Source organism: Mustela lutreola, chromosome 1, assembly GCF_030435805.1.
Source record: "Mustela lutreola isolate mMusLut2 chromosome 1, mMusLut2.pri, whole genome shotgun sequence".
Lineage (NCBI taxonomy): Eukaryota > Metazoa > Chordata > Mammalia > Carnivora > Mustelidae > Mustela > Mustela lutreola.
This window is the reverse complement of record NC_081290.1, coordinates 164,135,683-164,162,440: the sequence shown is the minus strand read 5'-3', so window position 1 is coordinate 164,162,440 and position 26,758 is coordinate 164,135,683. Positions and strand designations below refer to the sequence as shown.

The window sequence follows — 26,758 nt, the reverse complement described above, 5'->3', positions numbered from 1 at the left end:
CCACCCAGGCGCCCCAAGAAGTTCTTCTAAAGTGTATTCCTGTGGGTATACAACTGATGCTTGTTATTTACGAATTCTGATCTTCAAATTTGCCTACCTGCTAAAAATTACTTGTAACTGCAAAGGCACCACTCACAGTACAATCACAGTCATTCAGACATGCACATGTTCAGAATGATGAAAAATTTGTCACCCCATGTGTGTTCCTAACTGAGGTTAAAAAGGAGCTGCTTTGCTGTCTTGTTTCAGCTTTCATGCTTTAAGATTATTATTACACCATTCTTTTTGTGGTCCATTTAGTGCAATATTTTTCACATTTTTTGTTGGCGATTTTGCTATGTTAAATGGCCCCCAATATAGAGCTTAAGTGCTACTGAGTATTTCTACGTGTAAGAAGGCTGTGATGTGTCTTACAGAGAAAATACATATATGTTATACAAGCTTCATTCGGGTATGACTTAAGGCACTGCTGTCCATGAGTTCTATGTTAATTAATTAATAGTATATGTTAAATAAGGTGTCTTTACACAGAAACACACATAAAACAAAGTTATGTATTGATTGGTTAATGAAAATGTGACCAGAGGCTCACAGGACTCTGTGTATTTTCTCCAGGAACAGTGGTTCAGGTTTGACTAATGTAGTATTTATAAGATAGCTACTGCAAATAACAAGAACCAACTATGTCAATGTGCAGATGTATAAAATTATATACAGTTGACCCTTAAACAACACATGTTTGAACTGCACAGGTCCACTTAAACACGGGTTTTTTTTATATAAATATAATACATTATAGAAATGTATTTCTCTTGCTTATTTTTTCTTGCTTAACATTTTCTTTACTCTAGCTTACTTTAATGTAAGAATATAGCATATGATACATAAAACATACAAAGTATGTGTCAATTGAATGTTATGGGTAAGGCTTCTACTCAACAGACCAGCTTTTGAGAGAGTCAAAAGTTACATATATGAGTCAAAAGTTACATATATGAGGGGTGCCTGACTGGCTCAGTCAGTTGGTGGAGCATGTGACTCTACCTTGATCATCAGGGTCATGAGTTCAGGCCCCATGTTGGGCATGGAGCCTACTTTAAAAAAGTTCTCCTTTAAAAAATAAAAACCAGTTGTTTTAATTCTGGGTTTATGTTTTCTAATTTTCTTTTTCAGCTACCCTGCAGTTTGTGAATTTTTGCAGAACAATAATTTGTTATCAATAATCAGAGCCCATGAAGCCCAGGATGCTGGGTAAGTTATATTAAAACTGTACCAATTATCACTGCAGAGTTTTTGCCTTTTATACCAAGACAGACAGACTGTTATCTCTCTTCCAGGTATCGAATGTACAGGAAGAGCCAAACAACAGGCTTTCCGTCACTCATTACAATTTTCTCTGCCCCCAATTACCTAGATGTCTATAATAATAAAGGTAAAGGATCCCAGTGATATTTGAATTTGAATTTGTGAATAATTCTGAGCTCTAATATAATCATATGTATGTGTATATATAAGAGGTCTTAATTGAAACAAAGGCCAAGAAACTTAGAATTTAGGCTACTGCTTGGTTTTCATCTCCTAAGGATTACTAACTAGGCTCTTTGTAAATATAAATAAGGTTCATAATAGTTCTGATGTATACTTCTAAATCAGAATATAAAAAGAACAGGGGCACCTGGGTGGCTCAGTCAGGTGAGCCTCTGGCTCTTAGTTTCAGCTCAGGTCATGATTTCATGGGTCATGGGACTGAGCCCTGAGTCAGGCTCTGTGCTCAGTGGGGACTGTTTGAAGATTTTCTCCCTCTGCTCCTCCCCCCAACACCCCCCCAAAAAATAAATAAATAAATCTTTTTAAAAATACATAAGAAGAAATTATTTCAGGTTCAAGTTAGATAGTTATCATAAATTATTACCTTTGGTGAATTTATTTGGAACAGTACCTTAATAAAGTATCACTATTTGGAATTATACTGTTTGTAAATTATTAAGCTGTTTTTGCTTTTCTTGAGGAATGGTACAAGTAGATGAATAATGTACAAAAAGTCAGAAAAATCATTTTAGTCCAAGCCCTGCCAGAAACTAATAGTGTGACTTTATGTAAGTCACATTATTTTTCTAAACCTCAGAGAGGTTTAAACAGAGAGGATTAAATATAAACCTGCCTTCAATCCAGAAATTCTAAGACCTTATCCTATTGAAATTTTTATTTTTGTATATGCCCAATATGGGGCTTGAACTTATGACCCTGAGATCAAGAGCTGCACTCTACTGACTAAGCCAGCTGGGTACCCCAAAATCTTTTTTTTTTTTTAATTTTTTATGATTCATTGTTTCTAAGTTTTGTATTAGGGCAATCTTCCTCTGTAATAGCCTTTGTTGTTTATAAAGTATGACTATAAAATAATAGAACTTCTGTACAAACATGCCAGAACGTATATATCCAAGTGAGTATTGTCCCTTCACAGTAGTTACCTTGGGAAGCTATATGCTTATTCCAACAATGCTGCCATTGTTCAAAGCATTTTCGGAACTCCTCTTTTGGCATTGCCTTCAGAGTCTGCGACACATTCTTTTGATTATCCTCAGTGATGGGAAATCTTCGTCCTTTGAGGGTGGATTTGATTTTTGGAACAGCCAAAAGTCATTTGGAGTCAAGACTGGTGAATAAGGTGAGTGATCAAGCTAGATGATACTGTTTGGGGTCCGAAACAAGGTATGATTATAGGGTAATGAGACTGGTTTTTCTTGTGTTGCTTATAAAATGGGTCTGGAGGCGATTCCAAAAGAGGAGTTCCAAAAATGTTTTGAGTAGTGGCAGCATCTTTGGACTAAATATACAGTAAGGCAGCAAGGTTATTAAAAAGAGCACTAAGCTAGGAGTAAAAAATTTTAGTCTAGTCCTGCTTCACTTTCAAATTCACAGCTAACATGACACTTAACTAACTTCTCTGAGCCTCAGTGTATCTTTAAAATACCTGTCATAGAAGGTTGTTGAATTAAGTTGGAATGCTAAAAATAAACATTAAAAGTGTCTGTCAAACTCGAAGTTGCTATGATACTGTAACATTTTACTGTTATTGTGCCTAGTGTGATTATATCAGAGGACCACACTCATCTCATATATAACGTCTGGTGTGTTTGTAGTTTGGTGGTTTTTAAGTCTCATTACTTTATAGTCATACCTTGTAAATGCAGCTGGGGAGTTGAGTTTAAAAGAGGTCCACAGTATACTTACCACGTAGCCTGTTTAAAGGGACACCAAGGAGTGGCACATCTCACTTCAATCTGATTTGAATCAGTCATCTCTGTGGCTTACTATCCATTTTAAAAAACAATTCTTTGACTTCAGTTCTCTTTCAGCCATCTAGTTTTTTACATCTCGTCATTCTTTTCTGAGTCTTAGCTATCCCACAACACTCTGCTTCTTCCTAACTCCATTATTTCTTATTTTCTTCTTCCTAATATTCCCAATATGTTAGAGACTTAGTTTTCTTATTTCTTCCGTGATAAATGGTATGTGCTGCTTGTATTGGCAACTTCTTCAAGGACACTTCGTGGCCCTAGTCCTCATATTTGGGATGAAGAGCAAACTCACTAGGAAGAGTGTCTGTTGCCTGCACAGTGGGTTTATCAATGTGCTCACCTGAAACCCGCTACCAACACAGCAGTCACTTCACTCACTCACTAAGTGCCAGCTTGTTTTCTGCCCGACTCTAACCCGGTTTGGATACTGATTATTCCTTTAGTGAACTTTTAAGTCACAGTCCCATCTACCAGGGTTTTCTGTTGACTTTGACAAAATTGGTAACTTTATCTTGAAACATTCTTATTTTCCTTGGTTATTCCTCAGACTTTTTTTTTTTAGGAAAGAGAGTGGTATATGAAAGTGTCTCCTGGTATTCAGTCATTCCCCATCCAAGTACCTCTTTCTTGAAAATGACAACCTTCTCCCCCTTTCCTTTTTCTCTTTCTTCTGTTGCTTTTCTTTCTTGCATATTGTTACCAAGTATTTCTTAGTTCCAGTGATTATGTGAAAGATCCTTAAGTCATGATTTTTAAAGATTTCTTTTCCTATTTTTGTGTCCACTGAGAACATACCCAAAAGCAATTTGTTATACTCTCATTTCTAATAATCCACTGTGAAGACCCACCTCTCACTTCTTTTTCCTGTGTATATTGAGGGGGTTATTGAATAATTATGTATTCATCTAACCTAAATAAAATAATATGTACATGAAAATAATGGGACATGTATATTATATCCACTGTTAGGTTTTTAAGAGTAGGAGATCCTCCTTTCATGTATTTACAATCCCCATGGTACACATTTTAGACGCTCAGTAACTTAAATTTTGAGTACATGAGGCTATCCTTTAATAAGCAGAGAAACAGGAACCAGGAAATGACCTATATCTGTCATTTCTGAAGTGCTTCATAGCTGATTCTATTTATCAAAACAGTAAGACTAAAGACAATAATGCAAACAGCATTGCAGGGCCCATGCTCATGGTGATGAGTGCTTATGCTCATGGTAACTGGTTAAGTTCAACATTTATGTGGTGTTAGCAGTATACTGACTCTGTATAGGAGAGATGGATATTTTTTAATCCTCTATGTAATATGCAGAGATGATACAATCTACTTTTGAGCCATAAAAATTGCTCCAAGTTTGCCATCTGTATCCCCAACTATGAATTGATAATTGCTATGTTATAAACTCCCAGAGAGTTTATAAAATCTTTGGCTCCGGATAATGACTAGCAAAACAGGCTGTGTTTGCTTAGTGAAAAATGTTTGCCTTCAAAAGAGAGCTGTAACTGTAACCATTTGGCCTATAAAGGGAAATTATGACAAAATTTTTTCTAATGTGGAATGTGAGATTTCTATAGATGGTTACTGTGTAGTGACCCTTTGAAGTTTCAGAGCTTAGTTTCTTTTGTACTTTTGTTATATGAGATCTTTAGGTAACTTTGTTCCTTGGGATAATTCTTAAAAGAATGAACTGTGTAAAATGCTCTAAGATTTTCCATCTGCTCTTAGATAACGAGTCCTGAACTTACAAATAGAAGTTTATGAATTCTGTTTAATAGGTGCACAGCTATACAAAGTATACCATTTGCCATGTCATGTTCCTCTGTACCAGATTTTCCTGCCTTTTCCTTTTTAGCTGCTGTGCTAAAATATGAAAACAATGTCATGAATATCAGGCAGTTTAACTGTTCTCCACACCCCTATTGGCTTCCAAACTTTATGGATGTTTTCACATGGTCTTTGCCATTTGTTGGGGAAAAAGGTAAGAGAACTGGATGATCAGTTGTCTTCATTAGTGATGGAGCACACTTTTATTTTTGCATGAGCTTCCTGATGGTTCAGAAATGTTTTTCTTAAACTTACAGAAACTAAATAAATAAAGTTATCAGAAGTATTTTCTAAAGTCTTTATTCTCTACAAAGATTTGTGTGTGTGTGTGTGTATGTGCTTTGATGGCTTTATACAATAATAACAAAGATTGTTTTTGTGTCTGTAAGTACATCAGCATCATCAGGCACTTCTCAGAGAGTACAAAGATTTTTAAATGGCACTTAATTGGTTTTTTATTTTATTTATTTAATTTTTAAACTTGGTTTTTAAATTATAGTTCTAGTTAATTGTGGTCTTCTTGTTGTAATTATTAAAGTAGCTATCCTACTGTGATCAGGATGTTAAAATAATATAAGTCACTATAGCATTCCTTCAGTGATTTCTTCAGTGATAAAGAGATTTAAATAGGAAATAGTGTCCTGTAGAATTTTATTTGTGCACCTATATAAATAAGCTATGCAAATATAAAAAAATCTGTTGGGCATAGACCTGGTAGCTTAACTTCCTTGTAGAATGGGAGAAAATCTTTTCATATACCTATCGGTGAGGAAAAGGCTCTGGACAGTAGTCTCATGAAATCAAGTAATTATACAATAGAATCTTCAAAGACCAGACTTTTACTGAAGCAAGTAATTTCCCCAAATTGTATATAAACCTGAAGGTCTAGATTTAATATTACTCTTTATAATCACTCTTAATAGCATGATGACAAATCATTTTTGTCTATATTTAACATGTGTGTTTATTTATACATTCTTATCATTTTAGAGAAAATGCCTTATTAATTGTATACATTTTGGGTTATTTTGTCTTATCATATAGTCACAGAGATGCTGGTTAACATTCTCAACATATGCTCTGATGATGAATTGATTTCCGATGATGAAATTGAAGGTAAACTTGCCTTTTCTTGTTTGAACTAGAAATGAAGTATTGGTTTTTTGGTTTTAGTTTGTTTTGAATAATTTTCTTTGTCTTATGAAAAAAGAATTGTGTTCATTACAGAAAATAAAATTTGAAAAATACAAGAAATCATAAATAACAAAAAAGTTAGCTGTAATCCTACCACCTCATAGATACCAACTGTTCACATCTTGATCTAGTATTGTTACCTGTCATATCTTTGCATATATTTTACCTTTTTCACAAAAGTGAAATCCTGTATTAGTATCATAAGCATTTATAGTTGTTTTTTTTTTTTTTAAAGATTTTATTTATTTATTTGTCAGAGAGAGAGCGAGCACAGGCAGACAGAGTGGAAGGCAGAGTCAGAGGGAGAAGCAGGCTCCCTGTAGAGCAAGGATCCCGATGTGGGACTCGATCCCAGGACGCTGGGATCATGACCTGAGCTGAAGGCAGCTGCTTAACCAACTGAGCCACCCAGGCGTCCCAGCATTTATAGTTTTTTAATAGACTAATTTTTAACACTTACCTAGTTGTCTTTATTGATAATTTTGTTTTAATCAATCCCTGCTGTTGGATTTTGGATTTTTTTCCAATTTTTTTGTTTTAAAACCCTACAGATTTAAAGATCCTTATAGATAAATCTTTACACATTCTGTCAACAACCATTATTTATGACATGCCTAATATATGACAAGTACTATTTAGATCCTTACATGCAATAAGCTTATATTCTAGGGGAGGGAAAACAAATAATAAATGCAAGTCAGATGTTGGTATATGGTATGAAAGAAAGGAAAGCAGTATTAGGAATTTGAGAATAACATTTTCTTGATTATTTTCATAGGATAAATTTCTAGAAATTGAATATCTATGTCATTTAATACTTAAAATTTTAAATCAGATACAGATAACCTCTAGAAAGGCTGTACTAGATTCCATTTTGTATGTGTGGTGTATAGTTCACAGTGCACTCTCCAATACTGTTTATTATCATTTTTATAGTCTGGTATTTTTAAAATTTTAATTTGTACTTTTATGATGACTAATGAACTTTTTTTTAATTGACCACATGTATTTTTCTTTTGTGATTTGTCCATTCATACCTTTTGCCTTTTCATACCTTTTTATTTTTTGCTTCTTATAGCCTGTGAGGGATCTTTATATAGTAACATTTTTTTATATATGTAGTCGAATATTTTTTCCCAAGTATGTTGTGGGCAGTTTTAAAGGTAGGTCCTAACTTAACTGAGAATGCAGAAGATTCTGGAAAGATGGTGGCACCTGAGTTCAAACCTCTGGCTGTCTTGTTTTCCAAGCTCTGTGCTAAAGTGATTCACTCAACTGTTAGGATAAACCATCTACATAGTGGAAAAAGCCTAGCTTACTTAGGGCAGATAGAGGGGGGTCCTGAACATAGTTGTTTTAGATTCTGCATTGAAGGTGAAGAGCAGGTGGAGCATAGCTTGTAATTATTTTTATGTATGAGATAGGAGATCACTATAATGAGCCAGTTCCTTTTTTTTTTTTTTTTTTAAGATTTTATTTATTTATTTGACAGAGATCACAAGTAGGCAGAGAGGCAGGCAGAGAGAGAGGAGGAAACAGGCTCCCTGCCGAGCGGAGAGCCCAATGCGGGGCTCGATCCTAGGACCCTGAGATCATGATCTGAGACGAAGGCAGAGGCTTTAACCCCCTGAGCCACCCAGGCACCCCTGAACCAGTTCTTCTTGAGGAAATAATTCGGCAAGAGAAAATTCAAACAAAATAAAGAATTTAAGTTAGGGAAAGATGGAATATGTAAGAAATAGATCTAGTAGAATTTATATTCAAATCTAGGTAGATAAGGAAATGATTGTCAACTCTTAATGTATATACTAAGAAAGGATTCTTAATTACCCCAAAGATATGCTTACAAAATTATGCCAAAAATTGTATATAGGAATATATATTAAAGTATTGTCATAATGTCAACAGATTCAGAACAGTCTAAACGTCCCTCAGCAGAGAGGTGGGTAAATCAATTATGACATATCCATATGATAGATTCTCTACATAGAATATTATTTTCCTTATGCAAGCCTCTTTTCCCCCTTTCTCTTCTGGTTAGCTTTCATTCAGTTTATTGTAACATCCTCATGTAACATTTCTGACCTGCCTGACTAGATCCAGTACCCCATCATGCTATCTCATATCGTGTACCTCTCCTTAGCGTTTGATAGAATTGTAATTTTGCATTTATTTTTATTATTATAAGAGTAATATATTTTACTCCCACTCAACTGTAAACTTTCCAGGTGCTAGGACACATTGTTTTTTGCTTACCAAAATAGCCCTAAAGCTAAGTATAGTAGAGTAAGCATGATAAGTAAATATTTGTTGAGTTAGATTGAGTGATATTACGTGCAACTCTTAAAAAAAGAATGGAGTAGAGCTTTCAGTGCTAATATGGAAAATGTACTAGATACTCTGTTAAGTACAAAAGTAAACAAATAGAATCCTTTCATTCCCATTTTTTACAGGGTATGTAGATATCAGCTGATACATGTTTTTTAATTTTCTTTTCTGAAAGGAAATGAAGAATAACTTTTTAGGTTATGATGGTGAATTGAACATACTTCTACCATTCCATTCTGAAACTACACTAAAACCACAATACAATTTTGGTTTCAGTGATATAAACTAAGGATTTCCACTTTAATAATGCCGTACTGGATAGTTTGAATCAACCCTGACTTAAGATAACTGTAAAGGCTAGACACAATATTCAAAAATTTGGTTTAGAGGCATTCAGAAAGCTAACAAAATAATTACCAATTGAGATCTGGAAAAAAATCTAGAGAGGTAAACCCAAAATTTGCGACTATTTCTCTCCTAGAGATATTCATGAATTTCAAAAGAAGGGACTAAGAGGCTGAGCAGCCCTTTTGATAGAAGCTAAAAAGTTAGGGCTTGGGGCTTCTGGATGGCTAAGTTGGGCATCCAACTCTGGATCTCAGCTTAGGTCTTGATCTCGGGGTTGTGAGTTCAAGGCATGTGTTGGGCTCCATCCTGGGCATGGAGCCTCTTAAAAAGTTAGGGCTCATGGTTTGCCAAGGCTGATGTGAGGGCTGATAAGTTTCTGCTTCTTGGTTGGGGACCACAGAAGATTTCATCTATGTAAGAATAAGGGTAAACTGGAAATAAAATAGCCCTAAAAGGCACTACAACCTACCTTTAAATCATTTCAATCCATGAAATTTAAATAAAATTTAAATTTTGCTAGGCACCTACCTAGCAAAAGCAAACCTCTCTATATTAAGATAACATTATGTAGGACTTTAAATTACTACATATAGTCTTTCAAATATAATATGTGACTCACAATCAAAAATAACTAGGCAGATGAGATTCAACAACATGAATGAGAACCAGTAGAAATAGCAAAAAATAAAAACTAATGCCAGGTTATCCAGACATTGGCTTTATCATACTGAACTTTAAAATAGCTATGCTAAAAACCAAACCAAAACAATGCTTACTGTGTTTGAGAACATAAAAAACTAGATTGAAAATTTTGGCAGAAAATTGTGAATTATAAAAACAGAGTTGATAAAGCATCAAAAGAAAATGCTAGAAATGAAAAGTAAAATAAAATTTTAAATTGTGAAAGATGAACTAACAGATTCAGTAATGCTAAACAGAGAATAAATGAACTGCACAATAGGTCAGAAAAAAACCAATCTAGAACAAATCATGAAAAGAAAAAATAAAATACCAAAAAAGGCCTAAGAGACAGAGGATACAGTGAGTAGGCTTATCATCTGTGTGTGTGGAGTCCCACAGATAGAATGGTATAGAATAATTGTTTGAGGAAATAATGGTTAAAAATTTTATAAAATTGACAAGACATTAAGACACAGATTGAAAAAGCCCTGTAAACCAATGCAGAATGAATATAAAGAAAAATCCTGAGTACATCATAGTAAAAATGCTTCAGATGACAAAAGAAAAATCTTAAAGCAACCAGAAAAAAAAGAGATTACTTTCAAAAGAGACCAATTAAACTGACAGAAGAAGCAAGAAAAATGGAATAACATATTCAAAGCACTGGAAGATAATAATTGGTAACCTAGAGTTTCATACCTAGCAGGAATATCTTTCAAGAGTGAAGAGAAAATAAGCATTTTTGAAACCCCACCCTTAAAAAATTTACTTAGAGAATTACCAAGAGACCCACACTAAGTGAAATTTTATTTTATTTTAACAATTTTTACTTATTTATTTGACAGAGCACACAAGTGTGGGGAGCAGCGGGCAGAGGGAGAGGGAGATGCTGGCTCTCCACTGAGCAGGGAGCCTGATGTGGGGCTTGTTTTCAGGACCCTGGGATCACGACCTGAGCCAAGGCAGACGCTTAACTGACTTAGCCACCCAGGTGTCCTCTGAGTGAAATTTTAAAAAATATTATTCAAGAGAAATATACCAAATGGAAGCTTAGAGATTCAAGAAGAAATAAAGAGTAAAAATAGTAGAAAATATGTTGGTAAGTCGAATGTAAATTGTATTACACAACAATAATAATGTTTTATTAGGTTTTAAAGAAAAAATTAAAACATAAGACAATAATAATTGGTAGTGGGATAAATAAACTATGTGAGGGCTGCATTAAATTATCTGGAAAGAAGAGGAAAGTAATTGTTAACATTACACTGGGTGGGGAGGGGGCATTCCTCACCAGCTCAGATGGAAGAGCATGTGACTATTGATCTTGGGGTTCTAAGTTCAAGCCCCAGATTAGGTGTAGTGATTACTTAAGTAAATAAATAAACCTAAAAAATAAATTGAAAAAAATTAAATTTGGGGGCACCTAGGTGGCTCAGGTGATCTCTGTCAAATAAATAAATAAAAATTAAAAATAAATTAAAAATCTTTTTAAAAAATTAAATTTTGGTAAGTAAGAGATATATGTTGTAATCTAGAGTTTCCTTCAAGAAAAGAGAGTTTTTTAAGTTTGTGACTTTTAAATTATAGAAAAAAATGGAATGATAAAAAATAACCCACAAGAAGGCAAGAAAGGAAGGAAGGTACATATAACAATAAGACAAATAGAATAAATTATCATTAAGAATATTTCAGAAATTTTATTAAATGTTAATGTTTAAAAGACAAATTGTCAAGTAGGATTTTTAAACTTTATGTTTTATAAGAGACAGATCACAACATAAGGATACAGAAAGTTTGTAAATAAAAGGAGAAGAATGAATAGATAATGCAAACACCAACCAGAGAAAAGTTGTTTTAGATAAATATTACATGAAGTAGAAACTAAAAAATAAAATGTAACAATTTTATGTGTATATGCAATTAATAAGATGACTTCATAATATATCAAGCAAAAAAATAACAGAAGTGCAATGGAAAGTAAAAATATTCAAAATGATGGTGGGAGAATTTAACAAATAATCTCTCAGTAATTGATGGATCAAGCAGACAAACAAAATTAGGAAGACTGTAGAAAATTATACTGTAATTAATGAACTTGACCTAATGTACATACAAAGAATGCTGCATCCAACAGGTGCTGAATATACCTTTTTAAACCCACATAACATTTACAAAAATCGGCCAAATACTGAGCTAAAAGCAAATTTAAGATGTCAAAGTATTTAAAATCATAATGACTATGTTCTTTGACCATATGCAGTTAATACATAAATCAGTAACAAAAAGATAATCTAGAACATCCCCATATTTTTAGGGGACTTGGGGCGGCTGGGTAGCTCAGTCAGTTAAGCCTCTGACTCGTGATTTTGGCTCAGGTCATGATTTCATGGGTTGTGAGATCAAGCTCCAGTCAGGCTCCACACTCAGCAAGTAGTCTACTTGAGATTCTCTCCCTCTGCCCCTCTCCCCACTCACACTCTTTCCCTCCCTCTCTCTCTAAAATAAGTAAATTTTAAAAATAAAATTTCAGGAGTGCCTGGGTGGCTCAGTTGGACTGTCTGCCTTCGGCTTGGGTCATGATCCCAGGGCCCTTGGGATCGAGCCCCATGTCAGGTTTCTTTTTCAGTAAGAGGCCTGCTTCTCCCTCTCTCACTCCCCCTGCTTGTGTTCCCTCTCTTGCTGTGTCTCTCTCTGTCAAATGAATGAATAAAATCTTTAAAAAAATTTTTAAGAAAAGAATAAAATAAAATTTCACGTGTATATACATACACACACACACTTGATAGGAGCGGCAGGAGGACTCTGTTGGTAAAACACATGGCTCTTGTTCTCAGGGTTATGAGTTCAAGCCCCACATTGGGGCTACAGCTTACCTTAAAAGAAAAAAAAAAGGTGTATGTACACACACACACACACACACACACCTGATAGCCCATGAGTCAAATAACAAAACACATTGAAAATCTGAAAATATTTTGAGCTGAGTAAAAACAAAAAGTAGTACATATTAAAGTTTGAGGACAGGCAGCAAGCAGGCAGGCCTGGGCCTAGGGCTGGAGGCTGAACCTTGTGGCCATGTTAGCAGATGCTTAGTGGTTGACAGCTTCTGCTGTCTTCTGAGAATAATTAAGTTGTACTTGACCTTAAAGTAACAGGATGGTCAGAGTTAAGTAAAAGAGATGCTGTCTACAAAGAGTGCTTAAAAAATTATAATCAGGCATTTGGCTTCATGTCCTGAGTCACTCTACAAGCAGAGAAGATGAATCATCACCCAGAATGGTTCAGTGTACACAGTAAGGTCCAGATAACTCTCTCACCTTGCATACTTGTGGTGGACTGACTAAGAGCAATGTGAAAGTGGCCAAATCTATTGGCAAAACAGCTGCTTCTGTGTGATGTCTTCCAAAATGCATATAAAATCTTATATACAGCTTAGTTGCAATATATTTTGAAGGCAATTTCCATGAATAAATTAAATTGTAAATTTAGTTCACCTTTATACCACATCTTGTGGTATAAAATCAGTTCTTAAATACCAATTGACTTAAACTTGGGGGAAAAAAAACAAAAGTTGGTGGATGTATCTAAAGCTATGCTTAGAGGAAAATTTATAGCTTTAAATATTCTGGAAAAGGGGCGCCAGTGTGACTCAGTGGGTTAAGCCTCTGCCTTCAGCACAGGTCATGGTCTCAGGGTCCTGGGATCGAGCACCGCATTGGGCTCTCTGTTCAGCAGCCTGCTGAACAGGGGAGCCTGCTCTCTCTCTCTTTCTCTCTCTCTCTCTCTCCCTCTGCCTATTTGTGCTTTCTCTCTGTCAAATGGATAAATCTTTAAAAAAAAAAAAAGAATATTCTGGAAAAGAAGAAAGGCAGAAAATCAGCATCCATCTCAAAAAGTTGACAAAAGGATAAATAGTACTTTAGACCTAAAGAAAATAGATGAAATGAAATAAAAAATTGAGAATATTAGTTACAAAATAGGAAAAAAATACAGATGTAGTAATACCAAAATGTGCTCTTTTAAAAGACTAATAAAATCGATAAATCCCGGGACGCCTGGGTGGCTCAGTTGGTTAAGCAGCTGCCTTCGGCTCAGGTCATGATCCTAGCGTCTTGGGATCGAGTCCCATATCGGGCTCCTTGCTCGGCAGGGAGCCTGCTTCTCCCTCTGCCTCTGCCTGCCTCTCTGTCTACCTGTGCTCACTCTCTCTCTCTCCCTCTATCTCTGACAAATAAATAAAATCTTTAAAAAAAAAATAAAAAAAAAATCTTAAAAATGAAAACAAAACTCGATAAACCCCTGGTAAGATTTAACAAATAAGATAAGACAAAAATAACCAATGGTAGTGCCAAAAAGTGGAGACATCAGACCCTATAGATATTAAGAAAATAATGAGAATTAATTTCTACCATTGCCCAAATAATTTCCAGATGGATTAATACATTCAAATATGAAAGGTAAAACAGTAAAAACTTACAGGATTTATAATGTAGAATATCTTCATGACCTTGGGGTAGAGAACAATTTCTTAACCAGGATACAAAAAGCACTTACGATACAGGAAACTATTCATAAGTTGGACTATGTTAAACAAGAGCTTATATTTATCAAAAGACCCATTTAAGAGTGTGAAAAGACAGGGTACAGAGTGGGGGGAGCGTATTTGCAACATAATCAACAAAAAATCCGCTCACTTGCAGAATGTATAAAGAACTGCTGGTCAGTTAGATGAGACTTGAACAAGCACTTCACAAAAGAGAATATCAAAATGTCCTGTAAAGATATGACAGGATGTTCATTCACATTAGTAATTGTGAAAATGAAATTAAAACCACAATGAATGATTCTGTACACCCACCAGATTGGCTAAAATTGAAGATGAATTAGCGAGAACACCAAATGCTGACCTGGGTGTGTAGCAACAGGAAGTATAAATTAGTATGTCCACTTTAATAGATAATTCCAAACTGTTGTCCAGAGTTGAACATCTACATAATAACTGAGCATTCATTTTTTAAAAAGATTTATTTATTTATTTATTTATTTATTAGAGAAAGAGAGCACAGGCAGGGAGAGGGAGAAGCAGGCTCCCTGCTGAGCAAAGAGCCTGACATGGGGCTCAATCCTAGGACCCTGGGATCATGACCCGAGTCAAAGGCAGATGCTTAACTGACTGAACCACCCAGGCGCCCATAACTGAGCATTCTAATTCTAGGAATATACGTCACAGAAATGGCAGCAAAGAAAAATGCATAGAATAGTCATAGCAGTCAAATTCACAGTAGCCAAAAATTGGAATCAGATCAAATGACCACTGACAGTAAAAAGGATAAATTATGGCATATGTATACATAGCAGAATTGTATACAGTAATGACAGTGAACTACAATAGGCAAAACACAAACATAATCTTGAGCAAAAGAAGCCAGGCACAAAAATATATATTTGATTGTTCTAATTACATAACATTCAAAAACATTTAAAACCATAATGCTTGTGGATTCACACATGCTTACATGGTAAAACTGTAGAGCAGCAAGGAAGTGATTTTAGTAAAAGTCAAGAGGATGATTTTCTTTGGGAAGTGAGAGACATTATACATTTGTATTGTGTAGTTTTATGTTTCTCATACTTGACAATAAAAAGATTTAAAAGTTACCTACATGAACAAGATTGTTGCAGGAATTTTTAGAAGCTGGAAAACAAAGTAATGTTCCTCACTTGGCTGATTCCAGAAAGCTAAAGTAAGAGGGAATGCTGAGTTCCAGCACAGAATTCTCAGAAAGCAAAGGAATGGATAGAGCAGTTTCTAGAATTGGGAACTGTGGGTTGGTGGGAGGAGGGAGATGGTCACTGAGCTGTAAGTCATCTCAGCAGAAGCTGTATGAAAAGCAGTTACAGTCCTAGTTGCCACTGGGCAATTGCCTGTTCTCCAGGTCTGGAGGCTAATCTCCAAAAAAAGTGTACACTGAAAGAATTCCTGGATTAGGGATACAACTGAGGGCATCAATACCTTGCCCAAAACAGGTGAATTGAGTGGTGAGTTGAGTGGCCATGTGCATCCTCAATATTGATCAAAAGAACTCTCTCACAAAGGCCCATGCTGATGACTGCCTGTAAACCTGCCAGTCAGTGGTCCATCCAGCAACTCGGAGAACCTTCTAGGCCCCCATTCTCAATCACAGGCAGACCCTAAGGATTACCAGCCACCTCAGGAAAGTCTTCTAGAAAATCAGCAACACTAACAGCAAAAAGCAATGTGAATGAACTTGAGATTCTGAAGAAAATACGAAACTGAAAAGGGGAACGACTATAATATATAATATCTCTAAAAAGAAACAGGAAGATAGTGGCTCCATTAAACAAAAACATACAGCTTTATTAAGAGATTTGTAGACTGTTCATTTTTCTCTTTGTTTTTGTTCCCTGTTTTCAGCACCATTTGTTTCCAAAATAATATCTCTTTTTTTGTCAAATTTTATTTGCATGACTTGTGGGGATAGGGTATTTTGGATGACAGCAGGTGTGAATTAATGTAAAACTATAAACTTTTAAGAAATGGGAAAGCTGTGCTCGCTTCGGCAGCACATATACTAAAAAAAAAAACAAACAGAAATGGGAAAGCTGCTGACAAAAAAATCTGTAATTTAATACCCTATCATGCTACCAAGGATGTCTCTTCTGAGCCGATAAAGATAGTAGCCAGCTTCTCTCATTGCATTTCACTTTGATTTTTTTTCTCTCTTCCATGTCAACTTAAATTTCTCTTCCCATATTTCTATCTTCATCTCCTTGTTTCTTGGTGTCTCTTCTCCCTGAAGATCACTACATTTCAAGCTATCAGAAAGGTATCCGACTAAAATGTGCTAAGAGCTTAATACTCGCTGTCTGTCCCACCACAACCTGTTAATTTTATTAGACCTTTTTAGTTGTCATTGAGTGATTCAGACAGGCTCTCCATCCTCCCTTTTCTGTTTTAGTGTAAATGTTTTCTTTGCACCTGCTATATAATTCTGCAGGATATTGAGAGCTGGAGAGGTGAGGAAGGAGAGACTATGTTTCTCTTTCTGACTTTTGAGTGTGGTCACCTGGTGCATGCCTGGACCTTGGCTTCTCATGCGTGAGCTGTTCCCTGAACCTTAGATGAGAAAAGGCCATACGATGTTTCTGTAACTCTTTTGGTGTTGCTTTATAAAGACTTTCCCCACCATCATAATTTATATTGCACAGTTGTCTATGGTAGGAAATAACTCACTGGTATGTGAGTAAGTGAGGATTATAGAATGAAAGCAGCCCTCACTAAGTTGAGGAGAGCTAGCTCTGTGTTTTGTTTGCCCGCAGAAGACAACTGTGTGAATCATCATTTGCCATTTGGCAGGCCAAACCCCCGCATCCTGAGGTGGCCCACAGCATTCTCAGAAGAGATCTTTGCTCTAGTGACTGTCTGTCGACTCGTGTATGTTTCATTCTTTGCTGTGCCCTGTATTTCAGAACCACACAGATGAGTTCCCTCCTCTTGTAGGTCCATCCAGTCTGTCTGTGTTGTGACCCCCTCCATTTTTTTCATCTTGCTTTTCCCCTCTTCTGGGTGTTTTTTTCTCTTGCACCTTAGAACTTCTTGGGATTTCTGTTTGTCTAAACAAGCTTAGGCCTTGATTTCTTTTTTAAAATGACAATTTCTTTAACTTAGAAAGATACTTCATCCTGCATTTTTAACAACTAGCCTGTTAACAGAGTCTTTTAACTCACTGATTCTTTGTATTCCTGAAGGAGGCACTACAGTTCGAAAGGAGGTCATCAAGAATAAAATCAGAGCCATTGGGAAGATGGCACGGGTCTTCTCAATTCTACGGTAAGGATAAATCTGTCATTACAGTGTGGGAGCAAAGCATTTTGAGAGAAGATTAGAAGTTGATTTCAGAACAGGTTTTTTAGAATTGGAGTTTATATGATTAGATAGGTCTTCAGAGTCAGAACTAAGTGCACATTGAATCTGACCTCTATGTTAAAGTGACTAGAAATGTTTTGGCATACATTCCTTTGGTATGAGCTTAAATGTAGTGAATGGAGTGATTTAGTGTGGCTTCTGGAGCCAGGTTGCCTGTGTTCACATTCTAGCTCAGCCTTTTCTTACTGTATGATTTTGAGCCTCAGTTTCCTTGCCTGTAATATGTGATAATAACAAGACACAGTTATTAGGAGGGTTAAATGGCATGATATAATGGAAGCATTAAAATAGTACCTGGCTATTAAGTACCTCTAATTGAAAAACAAGAACCTGCTCGTTGCTTAAAATTGGAATACTTAGCACCTGGGTGGCTCAGTGGGTTAAGCCGCTGCCTTCGGCTCAGGTCATGATCCCAGGGTCCTGGGATCGAGTCCCACATCAGGCTCTCTGCTCTGTGGGGAGCCTGCTTCCTCCTCTCTCTCTGCTTGCCTCTCTGCCTACTTGTGAACTCTGTCAGATAAATAAAGAAAAAATCTTTAAAAAAAAAAATTGGAATACTTAGAGAAAACATCTCTTTCTTTGGGTCGGGGAAGGGGGATAGGAAGAAGGAGAACCTTTCCTCTATCTCTGTGCATCTTTTCTTAACTTCCCTTCTAGTATCTTTGAACTGTTGAGCAGTAGCCACCCTGACATTAACACGGGGCTTTCATCTTCCTTTGCAGAGAAGAGAGTGAGAGTGTGCTGACTCTTAAGGGCCTGACTCCAACAGGAACACTCCCTCTAGGTGTCCTCTCAGGAGGAAAACAGACTATTGAGACGGGTGAGTATGAGAAATGCTCCTTTCATGGAATCCCAGCAGTCAACATAAAATTGAAAATCAGGACTTCTTTCAATAAATGTTACTAGAGCAATTGGATATCCACGTGGGGGGAAAGTGAATCTTAACTCTTCTTTATATACACAAAAATTAATTCAAAATTAATTATAACTTAAACATAAAAGAAAAAATAAAACTTACAAACAAAATATGGAGAGTGTTGGAGTAGGTAGAGTCCTTAGATAGGACACAAAAACTGTTAACCTTAAAAGAAAAAAAATCAATTAATTAAATTTCATTAAAACTAAGAATTTCTAAAAATACATGTTTAGGAAAGGAAATGGCAAGCCATTAACTGAGAGAAGATTTTTTTGCAGTACATATATCTGACAAAGGGCTTAAATTCAGAATCTGTAAAGAACTATAGACTCAATAAAAAAGCACAAATAACCAGTTTTTTAAATGGTCAAAAGATTTTAACAGGCACTTCACAGAAGAGGGTATCAAAGTGTCCAATGAGCATATGGAAATATGCTTAATATAGTTACTCATCTGGGAAATAGACATTGAAACCACAGTGAGATACCACTACATATTTGCCAGAATGGCTAAAATTAAAAAGTCTAATAATACCGAGTGTTGGTAAATTTGTGGTGAATAGAACTGGATACATTGCTGGTGGTCATGTGAATTGGTTTGACTACTTTGGGAAACTCTTGGGCAGTTAAGCAAAGTGTATATCCTACCCCATAATCCAGCAATCCCAGACCTGGTATGTTGAAGAGGAATAAGTACATCTATCCACCAAAGGATTTGCATAAGAATGTTCACTAAAGCTTTATTCATAATAGCCCAAAACAGGAAAAATCCAAATGTTCATCAATAGTAGAATAGATAAATGTTCTCTGTTTATACAATGGAATACTATACATCAATGAAAAATAACATTACGAATTCATGCAAAAACATGGTTGAATCTCACAAATATTATGGTAAACTAAAAAAGCTAGGCACAAAAGGGCACAGACTGTCTAATTTATATGTTCAAGAATAGGTACAGTAGCCAAACAGTAATAGAAGTCAGAATGGCACTTCCTCTGGTGAGAAAATATTGACCCATAAGGAGAGAGGGGCTTTCTGGAGTAATGGCAGTGTTCTATATCGCTGTCTGGGTAGTAGTTATACATGGGTATTCATACACAAAAATGTATAGAGCTGTGCGCTTTAGATATGTGCACATATGTCTCACTTACATATTGTTTCTTAAAAAGATTTATTTATTTTAGAAAGCAAGCACTTGAGTTGGGGGCAAGGGAGAGAGAGAAAATCTCAAGCGGACTCCCTGCTGAGCATGGAGCTCTCAGGGGGCTCGATCTCACAACCCTGAGATCATGACCCGAGCTGAAATCAAGAATTGGTCACTTAACTGACTAAGCCACCCAAGCACCCCACTTACGCTTGTTTTATTTGGGGGTGTTAGAATTTCTCAGAGAGGGTATTTGCCTCTGCCTGAGAGCAGAGTGCCAGTTCTAAAAAGCGTGTGGACTCTGTCTTATAACGAGAGGGCTTTATGGAACCCTGGGCTGAAAATATTGATGTTTGTCAGGATAGACGTAGATCTAATCAATCAAGACGACTAATTCTAGGCACAAAAATTGCAGTTGAAACATTAGCACCTTAAACTAGAGTTTCACTGCTTTTTTGCCCCTGGTTTGTTAAATTGTTTCTATTTAAGTTTTTCTTTTTTCTTGTCATCTCATTACTTATAGGAATACTTTGCTTTTTGTGGTAAGTCTGCTGATACTGATTAATAGAAATAAGCCCTTTTTCCCCCTTTCTGTTTATGGGATTGAATTCCTCCTCTTTCAAATTAAATACTGGAATATTGGAGTTTAACTATTTAGAAGGAGGAATGAACATTTTTCTCCTTGGAAGTACATAACTAGTTATGAGACTGATGTGCTGCCTACTATGCTGAGGCACCTAGTACATGACTAATTAATTTCTTTTGTTTCATGGAAAGGATTTGTAAACTATTTGAGGATGAATTTTTTTCTCCCAAATGAATGTACAGTTTCTTGTGAGCAAAATACTTCCCCCATTGCTTTGGTAATTAGTCATGTGAGTTACTGTGAGAGCACTTCTGACAAGGCAGGTTGGAATTAGTAGGAAACACTATGGGTGAAGAAAAAGGGAATGTCTTCTATGTCCTTACTTGAAAGGTTTTGGAAACTTGCTGATCCACAAAGTTGTTTCAGTCTGGACATTGAAAAAGAGCAGATGGGGCGCCTGGGTGGCTCAGTGGGTTAAGCCACTGCCTTCGGCTCAGGTCATGATCTCAGAGTCCTGGGATCGAGTCCCGCATCGGGCTCTCTGCTCGGCAGAGAGCCTGCTTCCCTCTCTCTCTCTCTGGCTGCCTCTCTGTCTACTTGTGATTTCTCTCTGTCAAATTAATAAATAAAATCTTTAAAAAAAAAAAAAAGAAAAAAAAAGAAAAAGAGCAGATCTGGGATGAAGTAGGAGGAGAATTATATGGATATGCTATTTGGAGATTTGTTTGTGTATAGTCTTTGGTCTGCCTTTTGTTCTCAGTCCCAAGTTTCTCTTCATTCCTAATTGGAATATGAGTGTTACAAACAAATACAATTTTTTATTGATGCTTTTGAAATTGATAGACATCTTCAGGAATGCATAAGAATAAAACTAAGCTGGAGCTAACTTTTTAGAGCTTTTTATGTCTCTTATCGACTGACAGAAGGTGCATTTGTCATTTTCCAATCAGAGTTTTAGTTCTACAAGTTCATTGGCAAACTGGAGCATTAGCTAAAAAAGACCTTTTATTGTTCCTGTAACTTTACTTGGAGAGCTTTCCACCAACAATATCCCATATGGCTTTATAGCATATATTCATTTATGCCTTACCTTGTTTCTAGAGGGATTTGAATAAGTTACAGTATACATATAACACATTGAAGTAAAAATAAATATGCTTGGAATTTGGAGCACAAAGGAAGACAAACAAACAAAAAGCCAATAGATAGCCACAAATTTTACTCCCAAGCTCCCTAGTACTGAAATAAAGAAGATTGCCAGGAACTGAATGAAATTTACAAAGGCCATAAAATAAAAAACAAGTAAGTTATAAATTGGACTACATCAAAATTAACATGTGTGCTGGAAATGGAACCATCATCAAGAAAGTGAAAAGACAATGCAGCCCATAGATGGGTGGAAATATTTACAAATCATATGTTTGATAAGGAACTGGTATCTAGAAAATAGAAAGAACCCTTGTAATTGAATAATAAAAAGACAACCCAATTAAAAAATGGGTAAAATTGAATAGGCATTTCCAAAGACATACAAGTGGCCAACAAGCATGGGAAAAGTTGCTCAATCATTAGATGTTAGGGAAATACAGATCCAAACCACAACAAGATACCACTTCACACCCGCCAGGATGGGTGTGATCACAAAGACAGATAGTAGCAAGTACTGATGAGAATGTAGAGAAATTAGGACCCTCACACCCTGCTGATGGAGATGTGAAATGGTGCAGTACTTTGGAAACCAATCTTGACAGTTCCTTAGATGCTTAAACATGCAGTTGACCTTATGACCAGCTGTTCCACTTTTAGCTATATACCCCCAGAAAACTGAGAACATATCCACACAAAGACTTGTACGCAGATACTCACTTCAACATTTTTCTTTAGAGCCGAGAAGTGGAAATGGCTCAGATGTCCATCACGTAATGAGGTGGCTCTTCACACAGTAGCGTACTGTTCAGTCATAGAAAGGAATGAAGTACTGGTACATGCTTCAATGGGACTAAACCTTAAAAACATGCTAAATGAGGGGAGCTTGGGTGGCTCAGTCATTAAGGGTTTGCCTTTGGCTCAGGTCATGATCCCAGGGTCCTGGGATAGAGCCCCGTGTCAGGCTCCCTGCTCAGCAAGAAGCCTAATTCTCCCTCTGCCCCTTCCCCTGCTGTGCTCCCTCTCTCACTCTCTGTCAAATAAATAAATAAAATCTTTTACAAAAAACAAAAACATGCTAAGTGAAAGAAGCCAGTCACTAAAATCACATATGGTACGATTCCATTTATTTGAAATGTCCAAAACAGGCAAATGTGTAGAGACAAAGTTGATTATTGGTTGGCTCTAGGATTAATGGAAAGGGATTAGGGAGGTAAATAGCATTCTTTTGAGGGTGATGAAAATGTTCTAACTATAGATTGTGGTGATGGTTATACAGCTCTAAATATATTAGATCAGGCAAAAGTATATAAAGTATACAGGCAACTGTATACTTTAAATAAGTGAATTTTATAGTATGTGAATTATGTTTCAGTAAAGAAATAAAATAAAATATATATATAAATATAAATTAAATGTAAATAAACCAGTTTCTCGGGGAGGTTTGAGACTTTTTCTTATATATAATGCCCCTTAATGCAGGCTGGTGTCTTTATACCCAGTGCAAAAAAGCATTCCAAAAGGACCCAAGACAGTGTAATACTAGTACACATTTCACCACATAACACTTAAAATCTAATTAGACCAATAACCTATATACAAATTTCAGGCTATGCTTTGTTCTTCAACTTTGTAACAGCAGGAGAAATGTACTGTTTGAAGGCACTACCTTTTCTTGTGAATATTTATTTGTTCTATTTGAGGAGATTAGAGAGGGTGTGACATTGCTTTACCACAGGCCTACATGTGGTTGACAAATTTCAGCACTCCCGATAAATTGATTCCAAGTTTCCAGTTTTCACATTGTGACAGGAAGCTAACTGTCAGTTCTTCCAGTTTTTCCTTTCTTACTGATATCAAAACCTCAGGAACAGCAAACTGTCCTGTTCATTATTTTTCCCTGACTTGTAAAAATCAGTACTGGAGGAACTGAGAGGGTTCTTCTAATAAGATCTTTCTTGCAACAATCTGTAACCTTTTCATGTATTAGGGGTTTTACTGCTTTAAAAAGATGATGCAAGGAAGTTTACCTGTTGACACTAATTTTTAAATTGCTTCCTTTTCCATCACCAAAGGAAAAAGTCCTCTTAATAATTGGCCCGCTCTCTCCTGCACAGTGAATGGAAACCATATGGGTTGGAAATGGCAGCTTTTACTAGATCTCCTATCCCAGATGGTACAGGAATTTGTGTCCGGTATTGAGTACTTTTATGTCTTTGCCAGTTTAGTACTCCACCCCTAGGCAAGAAATAACCACTCACTTAAAACCCATGTTTCTCTCCTTCCAAATGCTAATCTGTTATTCAAAGGCCATTCTTTTTTTATTAAGTAATTAAAAAGGACAGTTGGACCCCACATAAATTCCTTAAGAACAATAAGTAGTTTCAAGTAACTGTTTTGAGTAGGACCTAGCAACAGTGTATTTAATACCATCTGAGCTATTAGAAACTAAAGAACAGTTGTAATGTTAAATTATTTGACTCAAGTTATTTTGATACATGAATGTCAAAACGTACATTAGCAGCTGGCTATTTAAAAATGAGGAAAGCAACATAACTTTCGGTTTTTTATAGTCAGCTTGACTGACCCATTGTCTTAGCTATAAATGCTATTAGCTAAAAGGGTTCCTATACCACCCAAAATGTTAAAAGTATTAGAAACTCTCCCACATCACATTTCCCCCCAATTTAGTGTTTCACAGTAATACTTGCTTCTCTAACTAGTTGACCTTTATTATGGATGGGAATAGGCTGAGGTGGGAGCCTGGGTTGTCTGTGCTGGCAGCAATACTGTTGGTTTACTCACTCTTTTTCTGTCTTCATTTTTGCATGCCACTGCTCCTGCCTCTTACAGCCACAGTAGAAGCGGTAGAGGCCCGGGAAGGTATGGCCATATTCCTATGATAGATGTGATCTTATGTCTGTCTACTAGTTTTAAAGAGCTGTGTCAGCATTTGAAGTAGTCTATTATTGCATCACCAGAACTGTAACAGTGAGGAAAGGGATAAATATTTCTAGGCATGCTCACAAAGTGTTTCCTTTGTATCCCGTATTTGTTTAATGTAAATTACCCTCTCCATAGCTAAAGTCCTCTGTGGGCTCTGTCAGTTTTAATGCAATGGCTGAAGCTTAAGCAACTGGTCATGAGGAATCAGGTGGTTTAATCCTGTAGCCCTTCCATATAGAAGTGACTTCTATGTGATTACTAGAAACTCAAATAGGTCAGCCTCTTTATCTAATGGTTCTAAAGGATATCAAGAGCAGAGGCAAAAGTGGACTAGGATTTAGTTTGATTTGTTTCTGAGGTTGCCCTAAGGAAGTCAAGCTAAATTATCTCTGTTTCTCTGAAAACAAATTTTGAGTAACAGGTCATCTAGGAATCTGATGAAGAAAATCATTAGAATTTATAAACTTGTGTTATTAATTTAATTGTGTTGTTATGTAAGGTAGCTCAAAATGGGAATGCCTTTCCTTGGTGATACAAAAGTTCAGTCAGAAGGAAGATATCCAGAAGCTATTATCTAGATGCCTTTTAACTTACATTTAGCTCCTGGTTGTGCATGAGAAAAAGCTGTCCTTCTAAATGAAAAGATGAGCTCTTTTATTATTTTTTTATTATTTTTTTGGTGATCAGTACGCTGTTTGTGCTAAAGTTGACTACTCTGTTCAACTTGTTCTGTTATTCCAATGTTGCCTTTTCTCTTACATTAAGCATGTTTCAGGCCCATAAGAAACCCTTACTCAAATGTGTTGAGGTTCAGAATGAACTTGTTAGCCATTTGTCAGGTTTACTTATGCCATGATTAATTATAATGAGCTTCTGTGAAAATTACTTGCACAGTTTCAACTGCCCTATTTGCCATAAGATGCAGTAGCTTCAGGTGAGGTTGATTCAAGTCAAATATTGCCTGTTACCTTCACCAGACATGTGTTCTGACCCTTCTATGGTTTTCTCTAGGAAGTTGCTGTATGCTAAAAAACTTCAAGCTTGTTGCTTTGTTGTCTAATCGAGCTCCTCCCTTTCCTGTTTTCCTGTAGCCATCAGAGGGTTTTCACTTCAGCACAGGATCCGGAGTTTTGAAGAAGCCCGAGGTCTGGACCGAATTAATGAGCGGATGCCACCCCGAAAAGACAGCCTGTACCCTGATGGGCCAGTGAAATTGGTGGGCCCTGCACAGCCCAGTGCTGCACACAGGAGTGACAGGGGGAGAAGAGCCAATAATGACGCAGAGCCCTGCTGTGGCACAGGTGGATCCAAAACTTAAGAACAAATTTTATTTATTTCTTATTGGAAAACAAAACAAAAACAACTTTAACAACTTAAACCTGGAGGTGCATTCATAATTCACTCTGCATTTATGCTGTAAGAAAGGTGACCATTTTATAAATTGTTTTTAATTTATGTTTAATATATAGAAAAAGTGCATCTGTTTTGTTTTTCCCTTTTTTTCCTACTTTTGAAGAACTGATCTGATTGTCTATTACATATGTGAAGTTCTGTGCTGCAAAGGGGACCTTCCCCTAATAAAAGGGCCTTGGAAACCTCCACCCTGGTTTTGAACTAGCCAGCCTTTTCTCCTGTTCTTTTGGAAGGTAATATCTTTCATTTCAGACTAATAATAGTGTTTCAAACATAAGAGAGTGTTTTCCTTTTCCCTGTCTACAGGGTGCCGTTGAAGAAGATTGCTCAGATTTCAGTGGCTAAAACTTCTCTTCTTATGGAAAACTTGATTAGAGTAGAACTTCTAAATGAATAACCCAAACCCAGTGATTTGAGGGCCAAGGAGATGTTTTCCATATAACCTACTTTATTCTGAACTCTCAGTTCTTTTTAGTATGTTCTATGTTCTAGTAAGGCAGAATAAAAGCAGTGAGGGATTTTCTTAGAGTTACTCAAAATTTCTTCTTCCAGCCATGGGCATGATGGGTTTAAACTTCCCTTAGAGCTTCGGACATTTGGAACAGTTTGCTTTCATTTTTGAAGCCCAAGTGATGTACCCAACTGCAAAGGAAGCTACATTTCTAAATACTGTACGAATGCCCTCTGTAGCACTCCTGGTAGTAAGAGGCGTTTATGTCCTGCTATGTGATTGCATCAGCACTTGTGTCTGTTCTCCCTGTGGTCCTTCTGCTTTTCTATGTCAGTGTTTTAAAAACCAACAGGGGTAATGGAAACTGACTAAGGTAGAGTGATCCCCTTATAATTTGGAAGTCTTGCTAAAGGGCATTGGATGATGAGGATTTCCTATATTGTATTTCAATTCCTGTGATGTTTCTCCATCTTTAAACACTCATTAGGTTGAAACTGTATGTCAGTCTCTGTCAGC

At 36.3% G+C, this 26,758-nt stretch overlaps 1 protein-coding gene and 1 long non-coding RNA gene across 3 annotated transcripts in view; both read left to right on the top strand.

Moving 5' to 3' along the window:
* PPP3CC (protein phosphatase 3 catalytic subunit gamma) overlaps positions 1–25,979 on the top strand; it is a 94,215-nt gene extending 68,236 nt beyond the window's left edge. The window contains exons 7-14 of one of the 2 annotated variants that reach the window (XM_059178419.1): positions 1,174–1,251; positions 1,338–1,432; positions 5,167–5,292; positions 6,183–6,254; positions 17,460–17,541; positions 18,360–18,457; positions 24,286–24,315; positions 25,470–25,979. In XM_059178419.1, the coding sequence (XP_059034402.1) occupies positions 1,174–1,251; positions 1,338–1,432; positions 5,167–5,292; positions 6,183–6,254; positions 17,460–17,541; positions 18,360–18,457; positions 24,286–24,315; positions 25,470–25,696 (808 nt within the window). In that variant the 3' untranslated portion in view covers positions 25,697–25,979. The remainder of the gene's footprint in view (positions 1–1,173; positions 1,252–1,337; positions 1,433–5,166; positions 5,293–6,182; positions 6,255–17,459; positions 17,542–18,359; positions 18,458–24,285; positions 24,316–25,469) is intronic. The other variant, XM_059178430.1, reaches the window with a different exon arrangement.
* Positions 18,464–21,588, top strand: LOC131834171 (uncharacterized). The gene is made up of 2 exons (XR_009354785.1): positions 18,464–20,747; positions 20,972–21,588. It is a non-coding gene; the product is annotated as an uncharacterized LOC131834171 (long non-coding RNA).
* Positions 25,980–26,758: the final 779 nt, after the last annotated feature.